Source organism: Vombatus ursinus, unplaced genomic scaffold, assembly GCF_900497805.2.
Source record: "Vombatus ursinus unplaced genomic scaffold, bare-nosed wombat genome assembly UNPS02009205.1, whole genome shotgun sequence".
NCBI classification, from domain to species: Eukaryota; Metazoa; Chordata; class Mammalia; order Diprotodontia; family Vombatidae; genus Vombatus; species Vombatus ursinus.
The window spans coordinates 46,812,021-46,834,173 of NW_020948983.1; the positions used below are offsets into that span (position 1 = coordinate 46,812,021).

The following is a 22,153-nucleotide window of genomic DNA, read 5'->3' on the forward strand; positions in this document are numbered from 1 at the left end:
CAAGCTACTTAACAAATATGCATATAAGAGGAAAAGGGAAACCCAACCCATTACCACTACTCAAAGTACATGCCCTATTAATAGTCGCTTTTTCTCACTCTCTCATATATATATATAGAGATAGATAGATAGATATAGATATATAGATATATATATATGTCCTATGTCATACAGCAAACCTATATAGCAGGAGGAGTCTGGTGTTTTGCACATAGCAGATATTCAAGTATTGACTGATTAATTGAATGAGTGAATAAATACATCAGGAGTTAAAATTAAAGGAGACTCCCATTAGGTTTTTCTTTTGATCTCTAGCAGAAAGACTAAGAATATGACCCAATTTAGTTTTAATTTGAACTTATTCGGTGATACATTTTGTTTTGAGGGAAGTTGACTATGAAGCCAACCAATAAACCTGGAGTTTCCCAAGTTATTTCTTAGAGCAGAGTATCCCCATTTGTCTATAATGGTATCATCATCTAGTGATGAAATTCCATTCTCTATATTTTAGGATGTGTGCCTGTATGTCTGGGTCTGTCAAAAGATCATTTTCTTGAGTTATCTTTAATACTTTGACTAATGTGAAACTTATTTTTAGGTAATTTTCTATTAACCATATTCCTATGGATTTTTTTAAAGTAAATGATTAGCATTTGTTGAGATCTGAATGCTTTGTGATAAAGGACACATGATTGCTTTTGCTACAGCAACACATTTTGTGTGAATATGCTGTATATAAAATTATACAATTCACTCTTGTGTAGAGTAGTGTGGCCTTCTCTAGTAGAAAAAATTATCTACCTTTCATCCTCTTTTATCAAGAAGGTAGTATAATTCATCAAGATTATTTAATCAATTAACAAGTATTTTATGAATATTCTCTGTGCGTGTGTGTGTGTGTCTATGTGTGTGTGTGTGTGTGTATAGGAAGAATATGACAAAGTTATCTACCCACAAGAAGCTTACCATTTAAGACTGACATCTGTTAGTCTCCTCACCTCTACTTTCCCACTCTCAAATCAGTACTGAAAAGGCTGTATCACTCTGATAAGGTCCCTCCTCCAAGTGAAAAACATTCAATAGAACATGAGAACCAAATCCAAACTTCTTAGCTAGCATTTGAGGATCTCTATGATCTAACTCCAACCTACCTTTCCAGAAACCTTCCAACCACTCTTCCATGTGTATTCTACACTCTAGAACAGAAATGAGCAGGGGACTAATGCAGGGGAGTCAGGGTGAGGAGAATAATGCAGCATTGATAGGTTAAGGTTAGATGGTGGAAGGCTTTGAGTACTAGAATAAGGAGTTTTTACTTTATCCTATAGGTATTGTGTGTGTTTAGCAAATGAGTGTGTTGGTATACAGTGGATCATCCTTCCTTCTTGATGAGGACCAAAGTCATCAGGAGGGTGATGTTGCAGATGAGTACTTTCTATGCTTCAGAAAGATTAACCTGGCAGAAGTTATCATCAGAACCTTCAGTAACCTTTGCCTCTCTGACTGAAGGGCTGGAGGGAAGAGTGAACAAACTACTTCTGAAGCCTCTTTATTGTTGTTGTTCATCCTTCGTTCTTGAAGAGGACCAGTGACCTTACAAGGGTGATGTCTTGACTTGCATATGAATTGGATTTAAGTGAGACAGAGCTGAACAAAGTCATTGGCCTCACTCTCTCCTCCAGAGTCATCAAAGTCCAGTGGCAAGACAAAAGTCAAGACAACTGACAATAGCCCAGGATGCAGTGGTGACCTTGGCCTTTCTAAATTAGGTCTTTCCCAGGTTTCAGTTTGTCAGAAGGAACACCCCTTCAGTGACTATTGATTTCTCCCTCAAACTGCCCTTTCTATACTTCTCCTTTAAATTCTCTTTGCCACCAGCCATTCTAAAAAGACCTTTGTTGCCTTACACTTGGGCTACTGCATTAGTCTCCTAACTAATCTCCCTTTTTCTAGTTGCTTTCTTTCTCTAAGGGTACAGTGGAAAGAGTGATGGATTGAGGATTGAGAAGAACTCAGGTTGAATCCTGGCTCTGCAAAGAACTCCCGGTATGATCTTAGAAAAGTCACTTAACCTTCCGTGGCCTTATTTTCCTCATCTGCAAAAGAAGGAAGTTGGACTAAATAACCTCCAGTTCTATATCTGTGAATAATTTATTTGATATTCATTAATTTAGTCAACAAATATTTGAGTGTCTACTGTGTGAAAACAAAGAAAATCGAACTGTTTGATTATACATACCTATACAAAACACAATTAAACATTTATTAAGTATCTACTATGTGCCAGGCACTGTTATAAGCACTGGCAGTACCTGCGAGAAAATAAAAGACAGGCTCTGTCCTCAAAGAGCTTACAATCTAATGTTGAAAGACAACGCACAAAAGGAAATTAAAAAGCAATGGGGAGGAAGGAGGATGATGATGAAAGTGCAATGGAATCCGAAGAGTGCCTTCATGGGAAAAGAAGAGTTTGCTGGGTGTCTGAGACCTGTTTATATGTGGAAGCTCTGCCTCACTTAAATCCAGTTCACATACAAGTCAAGACATCACCTTCATGATGTCATTGGTCCTCTTAAAAAATGAAGTACTGAAAAAAAAAGACAGCGATTTTTGGTTATGTATTTCACAAGACATTTTTTGAGGCTTAGGACCTAGATTTAAATTTTTAAAATATGCAAATATGTGAATATTTAATCAGTTAGAAAAGAAAAAAAACCCTCCTGATTTGATAAGAGGTTGAAGATGAATAGGGAAGATGGGAGGGAGAAATCAATAGAACTTTATTAACTGATTAGAGGGCAAGGGTGGCAATAGAACCTCTTTAAGCTGTGATGCACAAAACATTTTGAAAGCACTAAGGAAGTCACCTCAACCTTCAGAAATGCAGTACATAGGGACAGCTAGGTATGCAGTGGATAGAGCTCTGGCCATGGAGTTAGGAGGACCTGAGTTCAAATCTGCCCTCAGACACTTAACACTTACCAGTAGTGTGACCCCAGGCAAGTCACTTAACCTCAAGTGCCTCACCAAAAAGCAAAAAAAAATGCAGTACATAACCTCCCTGCACTCATTCAATGAAGGTATAAAACTCAGACTGATTTTTGCAGGGCTGGAATTGAAAGTTCTGGGCACACTTCGACTCCATTCCATCATACTCTATGGGGTAGTAAGTAACAAAAGTGCTGACTTTATAGTAAAAAAAAAAAAAAAACACAAGTTCAAGCTCTGAATTTTCCACCTGTGTGCTTTGGGGTAAATCCTTTATTCTTTTTGGATCTCTGTTTCCTCAACTGTAAACTGAGGGTTTTGGACTAGATAGCCCATACATTACCTTTCATCTTTACCTCTGTAATCCAATGAACTGTCACAAATCTTAGCTTGTTATTTCCTCTAAGGCTGTATGTAACACAACCTGGGTGCAACTCAAATGTGTGTCCTTTTGCTGAAGATACTAAGATTATCACAGGATGCACAGAATCCCTTCTGTTCAATACTACCTTGGCTCAAAGGATCACTGTGATATACCTCAATACACTCCAACCTGTCACACCACTGGAGAACTAGTACACACATCTCTTTTTGAAACTTAGCTTCAGAAACATGTGACCTTTTTTTCTCTAAAGTAAAACACAATATATAACAGAGAAGTTTCTTGGCTTTAAAGAAGCCCAAAGACCAGGAACATATTTATTCAGCTTCAAGTGAAAACAACATCTGTCCATCATCTTGGATATAACTAATCAGGTTGTAAGAATAAATGAGAATCCCACAAATCACTGGCTCCCTTAAAAGACAATTAACAATTCAATGCTGTCTCTTTAATCTTAATATTCTCCACAATGCCTAGCCCAGCATCTTGAACCTAGTAAGAGCTCAACAGATGTGCAAATATGTGAATATTTAATCAGTTAGAAAAGAAAAAAAACCCTCCTGATTTGATAAGAGGTTGAAGATGAATAGGGAAGATGGCCTGTTTCACTATCAGGATGCATCATGGCAAGATGATTCGACTTTTATGTAACATTCTTGCCTAATATTTGTTGGGTATCATACAAATATAGGCTATGGCTACAGATAGCTATGCTGTGCTTATGCTGTAGTATTTTGGTGGAGGGAAATTATCTTCCTAGTAGTACTAGGATATTTCCCAATATAGTACTATCAAAGTTGAGAGATTGTTCCAATGCTAGTCTTTCCCCAATATAAGCCACCAAAGCAAAACAACATTGCTGATTAAGATATTATACAACATCAATACTAACATATTACAACCTCACAGAGCATAGCTCATGGTCTTTTAACTGAAAACAAGTCTATAGCTCACAATGACCAATCTTAAAATTCTCCCATAAAAACGTCCTTTTTTGAAGTATTTTTGTTCTTACTTAAGACAATTTACTTTTATCCCTGTTATTAGTTGGCCGCTACAACTCCAAATATGTGCTTTCTAGTGTTGGCAGTTACAAAGAATTGCCACTGGCGACTATGTGGTTGTACAACGTAGCAAATGGGCCCCGATTTTAAGGGATACATCATTATTGTTATGATGCCTCTTCCCACCAAAAAAAATTAGTAAGAACAGTTGCACCACCATTTTGCAGTTGTTTAAAAGCCAATGCTTAATACTAAAGTCTACGCTTTTATCCTATGTCAATTACCACTGTAAAGTAGGATCATTTTGGGGAATACTTTAATTGTCTTCCTCATAGAACCAAAGCTGAGTACATCCAGACCCAATTCACATAAGAAGTTCTTAACTTTTTTTGACATCGTAAGTCCCTTCTGACAGTCTGGAAAGCCTGTATACCTCTTTTCAGAATATTTTAAATGTATAGATTAAAATACAGAGGATTATAAAGGAAACCAATTATATTAAAATTTAGTTATCAAAAAAGAAAGTTAAGTTCATGGACTCCAAATAAAGAACACGAGCAAAGAGAAAAGAATAGCAAGTAGAAGCAACTCCTCTGTGAAGAATAGACCTGGGAAAGAAATTTTCATAAAATATCACTGGATTAAGGTAATGACTCACTTTAGACAAGAATCTATTTCAAAGTTTCAAAGGACTAATTCTAGGCTAAGAAAGTATTTTTTTTTTCAAAAATCTCTAAGATTAACATAATTTACCTGATTTACATGCAACTAGCTTTTCCAGAAACCATGGGTTCTACAGCCCATATTCTGAGTGCAACTTATGGTTAAGTGGGAGATACATAGATAGATCCATAGAGTGTATTAAGTATTTACTCTATGTCAGCCACTGTACTAAATGCTGGGGATACAACTATAAGCAAGCAAGACAGTAGCTGCCTTCAAAGCACTTACATCCTAAGGGGGCAAGATAACACATAAAGCAGAGCTGGAAACAAGGGGTGGGAGAAGATGGCTGCAGTGTAGTCAGCATGGTCAAGAGAAGAGGGGTGTGGGGGGCAGCTAGGTGGCACAGTGGATAGAGCGCCAGCCCTGAAGTCAGGAGGACCTGAGTTCAAATCCGGCCTCAGACATGTAACACTTACTAGCTGTGTGACCCTGGGCAAGTCACTTAACTCCAACTGCCTAAAAAGAAAAAAAAAAGAGAAGAGGGGTGTGGAAACCTGTTTCCTGGCAAGGTAAGGCCAAAGCTCATCTAAAAGTGCCTTAAATCCAGGAGTGAAGTTCAAGTTTGGGGGAGAGGGTAGGAGTGGAGAAGATTGATTAGGATGATGGCTAGAATGTAGGCAGCATGGTTAGGAGATAGCCAGGAGTTGGATGCAGACATGTAAAATGCAGACACGTCACAATGTGCCTACCCCTTTTTACTGTTGTCATCTTAGGAGAAAATGTTCATGATCTGACAATGATCTTTAACTATGATCTATTAGTTCATAACTAAGTAATTGGAAAGAAAAATGTTTGCCTTTAAGAGAATTTACAGGAATAACAGTTAACAGAATCAATCTCAAAATTGTACTGAAGAACACTGAATGAATTTTTTTCTCCAAATAACAGAGGTATTTCCAGCATACACATAGGCACTTAATAAATGCTTGACTGACTTTTTTAGAAATGTTCCTCCCTTCTGGTTACCTTCTCCACAGCTAATAACCTCCCCTTACACTGACACCAGAGACCGTCCCCTGAAAGAACTTCTGCCTTGGGGCCCTGCTTCCCTGATGAGTGACTGCTTCTCCTGGAACATAATTTCAGGAATGCCCAAACAATTTTTATTTCATTCACCCCTCTCAGGTTACCTCTTTTACAGCCTCCTTGCCCAACCACCTTACTATTTGCATACTCTTTCCATGAGAAATGACAAGTGGAGAGGAATGAAGATGAGTACCACAAATGAAAAAGGTGACTAGAACAGGCACAGACTCCAAGTCATTTCTTTCATCAAGAAATTTGTCTATAAGGGGGGTGGAGAGGAATGGAAAGTGAAATGCTGAGGGGATCAGACCAGAAGTGTCAACTAATTTGCCTAGCATAGATCTAAGAAGCAAAAGAAATTCAACAGGTGCCAGAAGGGAATTCTTTGGAGCATGAAAGCAGCAAAGAAAGATGCTTTGTTTGCTCCAGGACTGCTGGAAGCTATTTTTCTTTTCTTTTGGATAATTTTATTTTTTATTTCTTTTCATTTTTAACATTCTTTTAAAATTTTGAATACTGAATTCTCTCCTTCCGTCTAGCCTCTCACACACCCATTGAGAAGGCAAGCAATATGATAGCCATTACACATATGAAGTTATGCAAAACATATTTCCCTATTGCAAAAAAGCAACAAAAATAAAGAAGAAAAAACTATTTTCAAGATACCCTTGATTACATTGAACTGACAGTATCAAAAAACTTCATTCTTATGTCAGTATCTGCTAACAAAGTCAGTATATACTAATATTATTTTTAATACGTTGAAGAATAAGGGAAGACATAGAAACTGTCCATTTCTCTTGTCTAGTTCTAGGAACAAGAATTTATAAGTACAGAAGAAAGGGGTTTGACCCACCTAGACAAAGGTGGGGTTCATGTAGTCATAGTAGGCTAACAAGTCTTTCTTGGAAACACTTATTAGAGAGACAACGGAAAGGAGAAAAGAAGTTTAGACGTTTGACTTCAGTAGAGTTTCAGCTTTCCAGTTCTTCTGTGGCCTCATAGTAATGACTCCTTTGTGAATACTTTGAGGACTTTAAATAAAACACTATGGCATACAAGATGCCAGCACTCATGGGTCATTCTTAGAAAGGTAAGAAAGTTCAATATAACAAAGGAATGACAAGTAGAATAAACTCTTCCATAAACAGTAGACCTGGAAAAGGTATTATCATAAAATGTCCCTGGGTTAAGGTGATGACTCACTCTGGACAAGAGTTTATTTCAGAGTTTCAAAGAAGTATTTTTAGGTTAAGAGGGTATTGATTTTTTTCAATCTCTAAGACTGCTATAATTTTCAATGATTTGAGAAAATAATAATCAGTATGTATGGGAATTCTTAAGGTATTGCTGATATAGGGAAGTCAATAAATTTCCCTGAAAAATGATAATTATTACGAAAAAATGTTTTTGCACATGGAATGGAAGACAAAAGAAAGGGAGTCAAAATACTAAGAAAGCTCCCCAAATAACATTTAGTCATGGAAAAGAGCACTCCCTTTCATTTTCAAGGTCTAGTTGTACAGTGGTGTGTGCTTGTGTGTGTGTGTGTGTTTAATCTCTGTATTGATTATTTTAAATTTTGACCCACAGAATCCAAGTATTACTTCTAATAATGAAGAAATGCTGAGATACAGTCTAGGGTGGGGAGGTCATATGTCCCCACATTCCAAAGAAGCCAAATGCCAAGAAGGCAAATAGCAACAGCCCAATCTTCCTTCTCTCAATTTCAGGTTTACTTTTTAAGAACTATGATAAGAAATAGCAGCAAGGCTATTTTGACAATTAAAACGGCTCACATTTATAAAACCATAGAACCTTGAAGTGTTGAAGTAGATACTCCAAATTATTAAATTTACTATGAAAACTAGAGTGGTTATTCCTGGGTCTGATAAACTAAATCTTAGTGAATAGTCAACCTTGAGAGTCATTTATTGTGAGTAAACTACAATCAATCAACAAGCATTTGTTGGATACCTACTCTGTGCCAGGCACTGTGTTGGGCACTGAGGACACAGAGGCAAAGGGAAGGTATTTCCTGTCATCAAGGAGCTTATATTCTAACATTCTACAAAATTAAGATTAAAATATTCTCCTTCCCTTTATACATTTTTTTCCTTTGTAAAACATTTAACAGTGCCTGGCACACAATAGGTGCTTAATAAATGTTTGTTCTCATCTCCCTTCCTTCAATCACACTGAAAAGTGAGTAAAAAAAAATTGGGCAATATGTTATAGGTAACATAAGAATGGTTTATCTAAGTAATCTAAATAGAGTCAATTCATTAATATTCCTGGGGAAATTTTCCACCTAACATATACAAGAACCATCTTAATTGGATTATTGGCCTTTTCCATATATCCTATTGGACCAGAAATCAAGGTATAATATCTGATAGGCATCCAAATATTTGTCAAATTAATTTTAAAAATTGAACTATAATTAGTTAAACAAATTTAAATGGCTCTCATACCACTATGGATCACGTTTGGCAAGATAGATTGCCAGCCCTATGTTGGCATCAGATTCACTGAATTCTGATACTAGAACAAGATAATCACTTTTGATGAAGGATGGAGGCAAAAAAGGACTCCTTATAACATAATGGCTGCTGAGACCCATGAAGAGTAGCACAGCTCATCTTAGAAGCCCATCTTGCCACACTGTTTCTCTGCCCATATTCAGTGATGTGTTAAGCAGCTGCTGCGGAGGCAGCTCAGCGGCTCCATACCCTGGTTCCCTGGCATAGCGAATGGCAGCAGATGGCCTGGAATGGAAATTTTAGCTCAACTGGGATCCAGATCACTGTATTTGCTCAGCTTCTGCAATCCACACACTTCTATAACTCTCACAATTCAGATGACTTTTTTTTCTGAATGACAAGGCAAGGGGTGAGGGAATGGGATATTCTTGAAAGAGATGTTCTAGGCAGGTCTGGGACCTCAACTTTCAATATCACTATATTCTGCAAGGTAGCATCCCAAAGAGATCCTCCAATGTCTCATTTTAAGTGTGACCAAATCAAGGAGACGTACACCTTCTGTTCAATCTAAAAGGATAATCTAGCTTTTGAAAAGTAATGGTATCGCTGGAAGCTGACCCTTCATTGTCTTAGGTCCTCTTTTTGAGGCCTAGTGCTTAATTATCAAAAAGAGAATCAAGATACTAAATGAGCACATAAAGACTTCCATAAAACCTTCCCAATACTGGATAAAAGCAAAAAGGTTGATACAATGAAATTTTTATATAGATGAGAGACAATTCAGTCAACTGAGCCCCCAATTACTACAGCAAAAGTTTGCCAAGGGCAAAGAAAAATGTCAAAAGAAGAGTAGGATTTTACTCAGCTACTCAATAAGACAGCTTCCCTACAACTCTCAGTGACTATAAGAGGAAAAGATAATGAAGAGAGAGAAAGACAGAGAGTCAGCTTGGGAGTAGGGATAAGCTGGAATGGGTAGGGAAGAAAGGGAGGGTGAATGCCCTGAGAAAGTGGGAGAGTGTCACACGAAGGATTTTGATTTTTACAGTTTCTATCTGTAATTAAATTGAAAATGTCAGTCTAAGAAAAATAAAATAGGGATTTTGTACAAAACAAGGTTATTGAATATTTTGTTTTAGCATGATACCTTCACTTGGGAAAAGATAAAACAAATTACATGACAAGAACAAACTAGAAATCAGAATGATTTTTAAGGTGTTTGGGGGTGGGATGAAATTTGATAAGTCCATTTGGGAAGAGGTTTCTCCTGACTACTTTTACTTGGTGTATCCTATGGGCTTATAAAAAGAAAAAGAAATACATCCTATTCCAGAATGATTGTCACTTGATGAGCACAGCTGCAGCTGTACATGATTCTCCTAGATTGTAAAAACAGCTTGAAAGAAATTCTGGGTTTAACTAGATTTTAAAAGCAATGTCAGCAACCTAGGAATTTAAGCTAAGTAAACTTTTGAGTGACAGTCAAGGTCATCTCTGGTAATATGCCATAAATACCATCATAAAAATCACATAAGGCAATTCTGCTGACTTGACAACTGAGGACCACATAATGAAGTTTGGTTGCCAGGGTAGATGCAGTGAGGTAGTTACAACTTCAGAACCATGCCTGACTGTATTTCTTCTTCCATGCCTAAGTTTCTGGGGCTAGTAAAACTATCAGTAAGCAAAACTAGTTCCTCAGCAATGGTTACCTATTCACCATCAAACTTAATTTTGTGAAGATCAACAGAACAATTTCCATGTGGTGCATATAAGGATATGCATTCCACTTCATTAAGCAGATTTCCCAGTAGAGCATCAATCTCCCTGGCTCCAAAATGAAGTCTTCCATGATGTACTTCCAATTTAGTTAATGTTTGCTTCTGCCCCCAAAGGTAATATTATTGCCTGGGAAATCATAGAATTTTTGAACTGAGAAGGACCTTAGTAATTATTTTAATCTAACTCCTTTCATTTCACAGTTGGGAAAACTTATGCCCAGAACAGTGTAGTGACTCATCCAATGATACATATCTTGGCCAAGGTCAATGGCAGAGCTAGAACCAGATTTCCAGTCGACTGCTCTTTCCACTTTACTGTATGTAGCACCTTCAGACTCTTCTGAATACCTGAATAGTAGAGCAGAGTCAGGAGTTAAATGGAACCAAATGTCCTAAAACTGGCATCCTTGAAAAATAAGGGTCTCAATAAACTAAAGTAGTTCTCATAAGAGACAGCCCCATTCTTACAAACCCATTTCTTAATGGATGCATGCCCATTTGTTTTCCTCTTATTTATGCCTATGGCTCACCAACTTCCAGGCACTGTCCAATCTTTGGCATGCCAGACAAAAAGAAGCCAACTGTTTCAACCTCGAAGCAAAACTTCCAATTACAGTTAAAGTGCTAATGTCCTTCTCATTACAAAATAAAAGGCATGAGTTTCACCTTAAGTGCTAATTCAGCTGTGAACATGAGCTCTTTTCCCCCGACAAGTATTGATTTACTGAGAATCTCTATTTTGCTGTTGTTTTCTCACCCTGCTTGGATCATGCATCCCTACTTCAAATTGTCCTTCACTAAGCAAATATCATTTCATTTGCAAAATCAGACCTGAAAGCATCTTCAAAATGAATGGCAATAAGCAATGTTGCTTTTGATGTTACATCCATAGCTATTTATCACTTCATGCTTTTAGGTTTTTTTTTTTATCAACTTGGCTAATACATATTGATTTTTCTATTTGCTATTGTCAGAGGGCTTTTTATGAAAAGAACCAAACCAGCTAATGTGCACAAAGGAAATGTCTTCCTATACTCAGAGTGAAATGACAAAAATCATGAATAATCAAAACATGCATTTGTGTGGACCTTTCCTACACTATGCAATTATTCTTCTAGGACTGCCAAACTCTTGTTATTCAATTTGTCATCTTCTCTAATACTGACAAAGAAGCACCAATCAGTTTATACTTATGTTGCACAAATTTAATAAAACCACCATATACAGGAAAGTATGCTGGATTAGGATTTGAAGGATCTGTTACTCAATTCTGACTCTGCTGGTTCTCAGTTGTATGATAATAGACAAGATGTCTATTTCTCTGGGCCTTGGTGAACCTCATCTGTAAAATGGCTAGATGGCTTCTAAGGTCCTTTCAAGCTCTAATCTTTGAAAAAAAGAGTAACAAACTTTATAAAATAAAAGGTTTTTGTAAAATTGTATGCAAGTCAATTCACATTTTAAATGCATTAGGAAACTTCATGAGCATAAGGCATTTTTTATTTTCCTTCACCTAAAGGAAAATGGAAAGATACATGGTAACCCATAAGTAGGTGGCAGCAGCACATTTTTACCAATGATGACTTGTGCATAAGAAGTGACAGAGAAGAAATTATCAAGGAGTTATATGTTTGGAAAAGGAGGTGGGCATATAACAAAAAGGAGGAAAAAGATGAACAACTCAAATGTTGCACTGGTGTTCACAAAACATTAGAAGACCTTGAGAAAGACCTCAAGTATACTGGGTAGATCCTCCATGGAGGATTTGTGGAAAGACCTACATGAAAATCACATGGCAAGATATCATCATTTTATGAACTACTAGAAGGATGCTCAGTGTAATCTGGAGCAGTATGCTTTTGGGGAGAGTCTTTCACTCCAGTTTTGAAACCAAGTGGCTTGACCAATAAAGAATAACCAACTATAAATTCCTCCAAACCCAAAAGATGACCACTTATATACAATATCTTAAAGTGCTTGAGATATCCAATAAGTTTTTACTTCAATCCAGAAAGTCTTTATTTTAACTACGTAAATGACTGAAGTAAACACCATCTATCTGGTTTATGAATTATGTGGAGCAGGCTGCTTTTAAAACAGAATATATGTATATAAGAGCTACTGCTATTTTAATGGACCAATAGCTTCCATTGCATCAGATGAACAATCTTGTGCCATACTTTCCTTTTGAAACAACTTGGCATAATCAGGCAATTTTAATAACCTTATGGAAATAGCACTATCATAGATATGGCCAAGGGAAGTTCTCAAAATTTGACTTTGGAGTAAATGTTAAAATATCCTGGATTCAAGTCAATATCATAGAGGTGAATGTGAAAGCAGGAAAGAGCTTTAGAAGATTATTTGATACAGCTCATTCCCTTCCATAGAATGAATTAAGTTATCTAAGACAAGGAATTATCTACCCCATTTGAAAAAAAAATCTCTAGAATTAGGATTCCAGAATATCATCTGCTGAGCAATTTTTGTGTTAATCAAAATTATGGCCAATAAATTCTTCTTTAAATCTGATCATATATTCTCTTCCTATTTAATGTTCTCCTTCATCACCAACTATTCCTAATCTGCTAATCTCTTGGACTTTTTCTCAATGCAACTATGAAAACAGAAGGAGAAAGAAATGCAATTCTATAACTCTCTGGCCTCACCACCCAAATGCAAGCCATTTAATAATTAAGCAGACTCATGAAGCAAATATAGTGACTCAAGTCCTGCATATCAATGATGCCCACTGTAATCTGGGACACTGCTTTTTTGGGGATAGTCATCACTCTAGTGTTGGAACCAAGTGGTTTGAACAATAAAGACTAGCCAGCTATAAATCCCTCCAAACTCAAAGGATGACAGCTTGTATGTAATATATTTAATTGCTCTGAGATGTCCAATTAACTTTTAAAAATGAACAAAAATCCTTTTTTAATATATATGAATGGAGATAGAAAAAGACGCATTGATAGATGTTGTTTTGTTTTTATTTGTTTTTTAAACTATAGCCTTCCAAGGTATCTAAGTGGCAAGATAACAATTCTTTCCTTCAGACATCACACAAAAGCTTCTTTTGGCAATGCTCCACATATCTAAAGCCTAAATATGGGCACTGGTTTCACTAAGCATAGAGTTGATTTCCCTTAGGAAGGGTAGGTGAAAGACTTATCAGCATGATCCTGGGCTTGAGGTCTGATTTTTTTGGGGGGGGGGGATGATGTATGTGCCACATTTCAGGCGAGGACTGCAACTGCTAAGAACACAGTCTGGCAGTCTCCGATTTTTAAATTTTTTATTTGAAAATCTTTGCTACAACATTTCCTTACTAGAGAAATCCTGCTTTCTAGCTGCTGCCTATGGCCAATGGTTCATTCTATCAACTTCTGAAGAATTAGCATTTAAGACTGGGCTCTGTTGACTGGGTTCAGCTACTCTGGAAGTAAAGGAAAGAAGGAAGGGAGAAAGGAAGGAAGGAAGGGAAGAAGGAAGGGAGAAAGAAAGGAAAGGAAAGGAAAAGGAAAAAGAAAGCAAAGGAAAGGAAAAGACAGGAAAGAAAAGGACAGGACAGGACAGGAAAAGGAAAAGAAAAGGAAAGGAAAGGAAAAGACAGGAAAGGACAGGAAAGGGAAGGGAAGGGAAGGGAAGGGAAGGGAAGGGAAGGGAAGGAAAGGAAAGGAAAGGAAAAGAGGGAGGAAGAGCCTACTTGGCTCTCGGTCTACAGAAGCAAAGACCCTGACCATCCCCACAAAGATTCTCATTATTCCAGTTTCAGTATAGAGCCCTCTTCTGCCCCATTCCCAATCCAGTCCTAATTTGACTTGCCACAAATGTCTTGATGCTCTTGCAGAGAATTAAGTTTATTGAAGATTAATTCATTTTGAAATAATCAACATTCCTAAATGAACAGCACATTCTAGTTTGAAGGTTACACTTTATTTCATGAAGGTATCACAGTCTGATGGAGAATTAACCTGTCTTTTCTGTCTTTTGAAAAAATAACTTCTTCATAGGTTTTAACAGGTTATAGGTTTTAATGCTAGGAAGGACCTCAGGTGTCATCTAATCTATTAGAGATTCAAGGCATGACCTCCCTCTAGGTTCACGTCTATACATTAAGTAAGATATTTTCAAGATAAAATTACTCAACCAGCTAATACCCACCTAGTTGTGCTATTATCCAACTTACGTTTTTCCATCTTGTTCAAGAAATCTTGAGAGGTGTTGTCAAATGGTCTCACTAAAATTTAGTTTCATGTTAGTACCTATTGTAATGTATTAATTTTTATGGCAATGCATAGTATTAATATGTATAGTAATGCTTGTTATGACTGATTAGCTATTTCACTCCAGGCCTCACCACACATAGGGAAAGTATGGCATAGATAGATGGCAGAACACTAGACCTAAAGTCAAAGTGTCACAGATTTAGAGCAGGAAGAGACCTGAGAGTCCATCAAGTCTAACACTCTCATTTTACATATGAGGAAACTGAGGCCCAAAGAAGTTAAATGATTTTCCCAGGGTCACACAGTAAGAATCTGAGGAGGGATTTGAATCCAGGTCTTCTAACTCCAAATCCAGTACTCTATCCACTACATTATGTTACCTCTCAAAGGACTTGGGTTCAAATTTTGTGTAGGTCTGCTATTTATTGCCTCTGTTATTATTCAGTCATTTTAGTTGTGTCCAACTCTCCATGACCCCATTTAGGGTTTTTCTTGGCAAAGATATTGGAGGGCTTTGTTATTTTCTTCCCATTCTTCTCATTTTACAGTTGAGAAAACTGAGGCAAACACGGTTAAGTAACTTGCCCAGCTTGTGACTTGACACAGCTAGTCAGTGTCTGAGGCCAGATTTAAACTCAGGTCTCCTTGCCTCTGTACCCAGCATTCTATCCACTATACTATCTAGCTGCCCATATTGCCTGTGTGGTAGGCCTTAAAGCCTTTTTTTTTTCTCTCATCTGTAAAATGATTACATGATAAGCAAATATGTATAACAATAATTTACTTCCCTAAATACATATTTATATTCCTTCACCCCACCCCATACAGAATGTATAAGCCCTTTGAGAACAAAGACTGTTTCATTTTTTTAAAAATCATCCTTGCCTATTAGTGTCTTGCTTACAATAGACACATAAGTGAATCACAAACCCTAAAGGAAAAGGGACCTTCCAAGTCATCTAATCCAAACCCCTTCATTTTACAAATGGGGCAACCAAAGAGGTTTTGTGACTTATACAAGGTCACTCAGGTGACAAAATGATGGGGTCAGAAATTAAGCCCAGGTCCTCTGACTCCCAGTCTAGGGTGCTCTTTCCATTATGCCATCTGTGTTTATTCAATTAAATTAAAGTCTTAGGTCCTTTCCAGTTTTAAATTCTTTGATCCCTTCATTTTATTGATAAAGAAACTGAGGCCGAAAGCATTTCAGTGACTTGCTCAAGGACAAACAGCTGGTTAATCATAGAGACAGAATTTTAAAAGTGGCCTTCTGATTACAAACCTGGTGTTCTTTCCACTGTATCATTCAGTACGGTGGTAGAAATAACAATAACAATAATTAATAATAAATTACAGCAACTCATGTCTATAGAGCATGAAGGTTTACATAACAGACCTCTGGGGGAAACAACCCTGTAATGTAGGTAGTACAAATAGTATTCTACACATCTTACAGATGAGGGAGTTGAAGCAAAAAAAAAAAAAAAAGATTAAGCAACTTGGGTGTGGTCCCACAGGTACTAAGTACCAGAGTCAGTATTCAGATACTAGCCTCTGGATTTCAAGATAAGTTTTCTTCCTAATTTACTATGCTCAGCCATCCTACTCTTTTCCCTGCTGTGCGGTACACCTTAGCTTTTGTGTGTCCATCTCCCAGGTCCCTGAACACAAGCTGAATTGAAAATGAATATAGACTTTCTGCAATTCCTACTGCATTTCAAGGCATTCGAACCAAGGGATTCTTTGATTTCCCAGTTTCCCTAGTGCCTTGCTAACCTTCAGGGCACTCTGTTTTCCCTCAGCCTTTGGTTGGAATAAAGTAACAGCAGCAAAATATTAGGTCTTGTACACTTCCCCCATTCTGCTCTAAAAAGATAATTTCCTCCTGACAAGAGCTTTGCCAGAAAAATGATTTGTTAAAACAGAGCACAATATGTTACTGGATATATGCCACGAAGCATCAATCATTACTATGCCATCTCCATTATTAAGGGGAAGATTTCAAGGCATCTGTCCAAAGACTAAATAGAGACAGCACTTTAACTTAAAGCCCAGGCATGCAGTTCAAAAGCTTTCATGCCCTTTTGTCTTTCTTTCCAGTACTAACCATTATAATATTAATTTTTCCTATATTCCAAAGCTCCCAATGTATCCAAAATTGACATGAATGACAAGCATACCGTGGAAGTGAAGTCAACTTTTGCTCAATAAACTTTAAAGGGAACAAAAGGTGTCAAATGCAAGTGCAATTTTAAATTTTAATGAACACCAAACTTTTAGTCAATTTCATTCATATTCTACACATGAGATTTTACTACATATTTTTCCAATTCATGACCTCTTTTCAAAAAAGAAAAAGTAAGGTTTTGAAAAAAACATGAAAGCAATTTTCTCTCATTTGTTCTCAAAATTGGCCAAATAGAACACTGATTTAAATTTGTCCAATACTTATATCATCTTTTCTTACTAACCATTTATTCAAAAGAGGTTTTTAAAGGGATTCCTTTGTAATACATTATAAGGATACTTTGAATAAGCTTATAATTGAATAAAAATTATTTATACTAAAGCCAATCACCTCATTAGTATGTATTTATTCCTTGTGGATTTTGATTTTTTTACTGAACTTTGATATCAAAGTTTTCAACACATCATCTATAGCTGACTTTTAATGAAATGACTAACTCTGTGATAATTAAGTAGTAGTTTTCCTGCTGATGACTTCAAAGGTATAAATCTCTTATTACGTCACTTCTCATGTTGTTAGTATAAAGGACTTTAATTAAAACTATTAATAAAGAAAAGATCCATTGTAAGGATATTTTTTGCTGTATTACCTAAATGCAAGCTTGGTTGATGACATAGTATAAAGCTCTTTAAGTTCTTATAAATATAAATACTGAGAACCCATAAATCATCAAACAGTTGAAAAGGCACCATTTATGGTTGAAAGAGCATTGAACTTTAAGTCAAAAGACTTAATCCTAAATCTTGAATATTACACTTAATTGTTCTATGGTTTAAACAAGTCACTTAATTGCTCTGAGCTAATTTTCCCAATCAGTAAAACAGAAAATGAAAAATCTTGAATATACCTCATTATTTTGTTGTATAGCTCAAAAAACACTTGAATATGTTATTTATTGAGTTTCTACTACATTCTCAAATTATGTTAAGTGGTCCAGGGTTAAAAACAAAAAGAATATGATCCTCAAAGATACAATAACCAAGTTGAGGAGGCAATATCCAACACACAAAAAACAATTATCTGAACACAAATACGGGGTTGTGCAGTACTGGCAATTATCACAACTAAAGTTCTAAGAAAGGCAAGATTATAGCAGGCTGGAATAGTTAAAGGAAGCTCCATCAAAAAACATGAGCATTGAAGTGGTCTTGAAGAATGAGTAGAAATTGGAAAGGAAGAAGAAAAAGGATGCCTACTCCAGGAAGGGTGAGTAGCATGTGTAGAAAAGCATGAGACTAATGTGACCTAATGTGGACAGGGTAGGAAAGGAGACTAAACAGAGCAAAGGATATGTTTGGAGAACAGTAGGAAATAAAAGTTTTAATATATTGCTGTAGCATAGGCTAAATTACATAATAGTAACAAAGATGGGGGGGGGATTTGAGAACAATTTAGAATAAAATGTTAATTGTGCAGTAAAAGCAGTAAGTACAAAAGAAGATCAAAGAAGAGAACTGTGAATTTGCACTGGTGTTATCAGCAAACATTTCCCAGAGGTCAGACCTGGCCTTGAATGATGGACAAGACACAATTAAGCAAAGAAAAAGACAAATGACATTTCAGGTTTAGGGGCGGGCGGAGAAAAGCAAAGGAATAGAGATGGAGTCAGCATGATTTGTGGGGCATAATAAGGAATGTAGGCTGAATAGAGTGAGGGGTATATGTTAAGAAATGATGTACATAAGTTTGATTAGGAAAAGTAGGGCCATATTAAGGAAAAAAACTTGAAAACTAGACAGAGGAATTTATAACTGACATTACATACAATAGAGATCCATCATTGCTTCTTAAGCAGGAAAGTAATACATTACTCGTGATAGGTTTCAGGAAAATTAATATGCTATCATAGTACATCATGAGTTGAAAGACGTAAGAGGTGGGAAAGAAAGACCAAGTAGGGGAAGTTGCTGTAACCAAGGAATAGAGTAATAAGGGCTTTTAAAATGCTGATGGTTTGGGGCAGCTAGGTGGTGCAGTGGATAGAGCACCAGCCCTGAAGTCAGGAGGACCTGAGTTCAAATCCGGCCTCAGACCAAACACTTGACACTTACTAGTTGTGTGATCCTGGGCAAGTCACTTAACCTCAGTTGCCTAAAAATTTTAAAAAAATGGTGATGATTCTTTGGTGGTAATAGAAAGGAAAAAATCTGATAGACAATGTAAAAGAAGAATAGAACTTGGTGACTGGTCTTTATGTGTAAAAAAAAAATAGCAGGAGGAAGGAGTACATATAACTTTAAATATTTAACCTGAAGACAGTAGAAGGATGATAGCGTTAATAAAACTAGGCTTTATGAAAATGGAATATGATTTGCCTGGGTGATAATGAGTTTGGTTTTAGAAATGTTGAGTGGATTGTCTTGAAAACAGTTAGAAAAATCAAGCTAATGTTTGAAATAAGAGTTGGAGCTAGATTTCAAAAAACTGGAAATGCTGAAATCTAGAATTCACTGATATCAATGTTGGTCAAATGATCTTAGTGTAACAGAGAGAGATTTTAATTATTAGCCAAGTAGCTGTCATCTATATCAGCTAGTCTTTGAAAGCACCTTGACATGAAGAGAAGAGACATTTCATGGAGATGAAATGAATTTTCTATAGACTGTTATTAGTATAAGATTCTTATTAAAAAACTTTTATAAATTATTCACAAAGCCAAAAGAAAGGAACTAGTTGATGGGAGAAATGGAGCAGCAAGAAAGAAGTATGCAAATAATTTAATTGAAACATTGTCAGGGCCCCAAAGTAAATAGTTCTCACACAATTATTCTTACAAATAATCCCTTTCCATAAGGAGATCTGAGATCATCATTTGAGTGTAGCTGAATCATTTCAAAATCTAATCAAATCAAAAATAATTCATGGTAAATTTTGAGTTGACTTTCACCAGCTGCCCAATAGGCTTCTGGGCTTCATAATAATTTGAATATTGAGGAAGGCCAGTCATAAGCTTTAACTCAACCATGACAAAATAAAATGGCCAATTTGGATGATTCACAGATACAAAGTTAATTCAATAATAAAATCACTCAAACCGACTGCTTAATAAAATTGACTGATCAATTCGGCCAAAATGATTGAACCAGTAGTCCAGTGCAGACACTTCTGTAATCAGAAAAGTAAACATGTTGCTTTTAAAAAAAACAAGGAATTGCAACCTTTCTATGAATTTACTACAAGAGTATCCATGTATCTATCCATCCCTTTAGCACAGGTAACTGAGAGATGATTTGACATGAAAGTTTTGGTCTGGATCTTGTAATTGATCTCTAATTTCTGGCCATTCTGGACATGCTCATGGTGAAATACTATATTTGTTATCTTGGCTCCTCAGAAATATTTTGTGGTTTTTAATATCTGTCGCTTTCTCTTATCACAAGTGAAAAGCTTAATTTCTCTGATGATGATCATATTAGAGATATCTGTTTTCTGGGACTATATTGACTACATCATTCATAAAGATCAACTCCTAGCTCCATTGGGTCTTGCTATGAAACCAAGTATCACCTGGGATTTAAGTAAAGGGCACTGACCAGCTGTAAATGAAGCACTTGTTCAATGAACTAGTAAGAACTAAGCTGGCCTTTTGAGAAACCTATATTCCAGCAGAGGCATGGTGGGACAAATTGGAAGGGCATCAGTCTTAAGGTAATTTGTCCAGTTAGTTAGAAACATAACTTCTGAAATGCTGCTACAACAAATTCCAGCTTGAAAACCAGCACCTCAAAGAGAAGTTTTCATGATTTAATTAATCTGATGGAAAGGCTTACACCAATTTTTTCCCCTAACCAGTCTAATTTAAGAATTTGCTAAATATAAAATTACAATTATGCAACAACCAAAATGTAGCTTTAGCCTCAATCCCATGTATCCCAAAGGAGATAATTTAATATTTTTCTTCTGAAGAAAAAAACTTCCAGGGATCATATAAAACATGACAAGTACAATCTTTGGTAGAACTCTTCCTCCCCATTCCCTTCCCTAAAGAAAATCACAAACATACCTGCTCTTGTGGCCATTTCTGTCTCTCTTCTGGTGTCCTAGCCTTGGTTTTAAAGCCCCTTTGTGCATCTCCAGCATGTTTTGAAGTAGGGGGAAGATTCAGTGATTTGGGCCTTCCTTCATGCCTGCTGGCACAGTGATCCACCTCTTCTTGTGAACATGTTTCTTTATAGTCATTTGGCACATTCTCCATTCCAACATGTTCTGGGCTCATTTCCCCTGTACTGTTGATACTGCTCATACTCATACTCATCTTGATCTCTGCTACGATCTGGTCAATGTCCTCCTCCTGTTCTTCCAGATCAGCATCCTCTTTTCTTAAGTGATAAGGAGATGTCCCACCTGAGTTTCCATTGGCTTCTGCTGGATAATAGTCCTGGTAACTTTCTTCACTTGGACAATATTGTACACTTCCCTCCTGGTCTTGGATCTCCAAAGAAGATACCTCATCTTCCAGAATCTGAACATGGCTTTCTGGGTACTCCTGCCTGTCTTCTGCATCATTTTCATCATGGTGCTGAATTTTAGATTCAGTCCATTCTTCAACAGCCTCCTGGCATTCATCGGTTTCAACAGTATGCTCATCATGGGGAATATACTCTTCCCCATTGCAGTCCATTCCTTCCAGGTAACTATCATCTTCAGGACAGTATCTAATGTAATATGTGATTCCCTCCTCTTCTTCTGGAAGGCCTTCATCATAGTCTTCCTCTTCTGAGGTATTATTCACATAGTCAGAGCTGGAGTCTCCATCCCCACTGTTATCATTACACTCATGTTCCACTGGGGTGGGGCTTCCCTGCCTGATGGTGGCCAGCTCTACATCCTTTGCAGCATACTCTTCAAGTGAAAGGTCTGTTTCCTCACTCTTGGACTCTTTATTGTGAGAGGAAGTTGGGCAAGACCTCACTCTATGATCCAACATGTTGCTTGTGGTGCTCTGATGTTTCCTATTGGCCATAGCTGATTTCTTACACAGCAATCATTTCGAAGTAGTCACTATAAAGAAGAAATTTTAGAAAGAAGATATGCTCAGAAAAAAGTTCAATTGGAATAATAAATTAAAATAAGATTGAACATTAGCTACAATCTTCACTTCAGGAAAGGTTTATATTATTACTATTTTAAAGCAACCGTTCAATTTGGCCTAAATATTCCTATCAAAAATTCTACCATACATAATCATTACACAAAAAATGTATAATAAAATCATAGAATAAGGACATTTGATTTCAAAAAGCATAGTGTCTGCCACATAGTGTATGTTTAATAAATGCTTGT

General features: G+C 36.7%; 1 protein-coding gene across 2 annotated transcripts in view; it reads right to left on the reverse strand.

Moving 5' to 3' along the window:
* The window catches only part of APBA2 (amyloid beta precursor protein binding family A member 2), a 133,479-nt gene extending 111,646 nt beyond the window's left edge, over positions 1 to 21,833 (reverse strand). For both annotated transcript variants that reach the window (XM_027851938.1, XM_027851937.1), the window contains exon 1: positions 20,874 to 21,833. In XM_027851938.1, the coding sequence (XP_027707739.1) occupies positions 20,874 to 21,833 (960 nt within the window). The remainder of the gene's footprint in view (positions 1 to 20,873) is intronic.
* Positions 21,834 to 22,153: the final 320 nt, after the last annotated feature.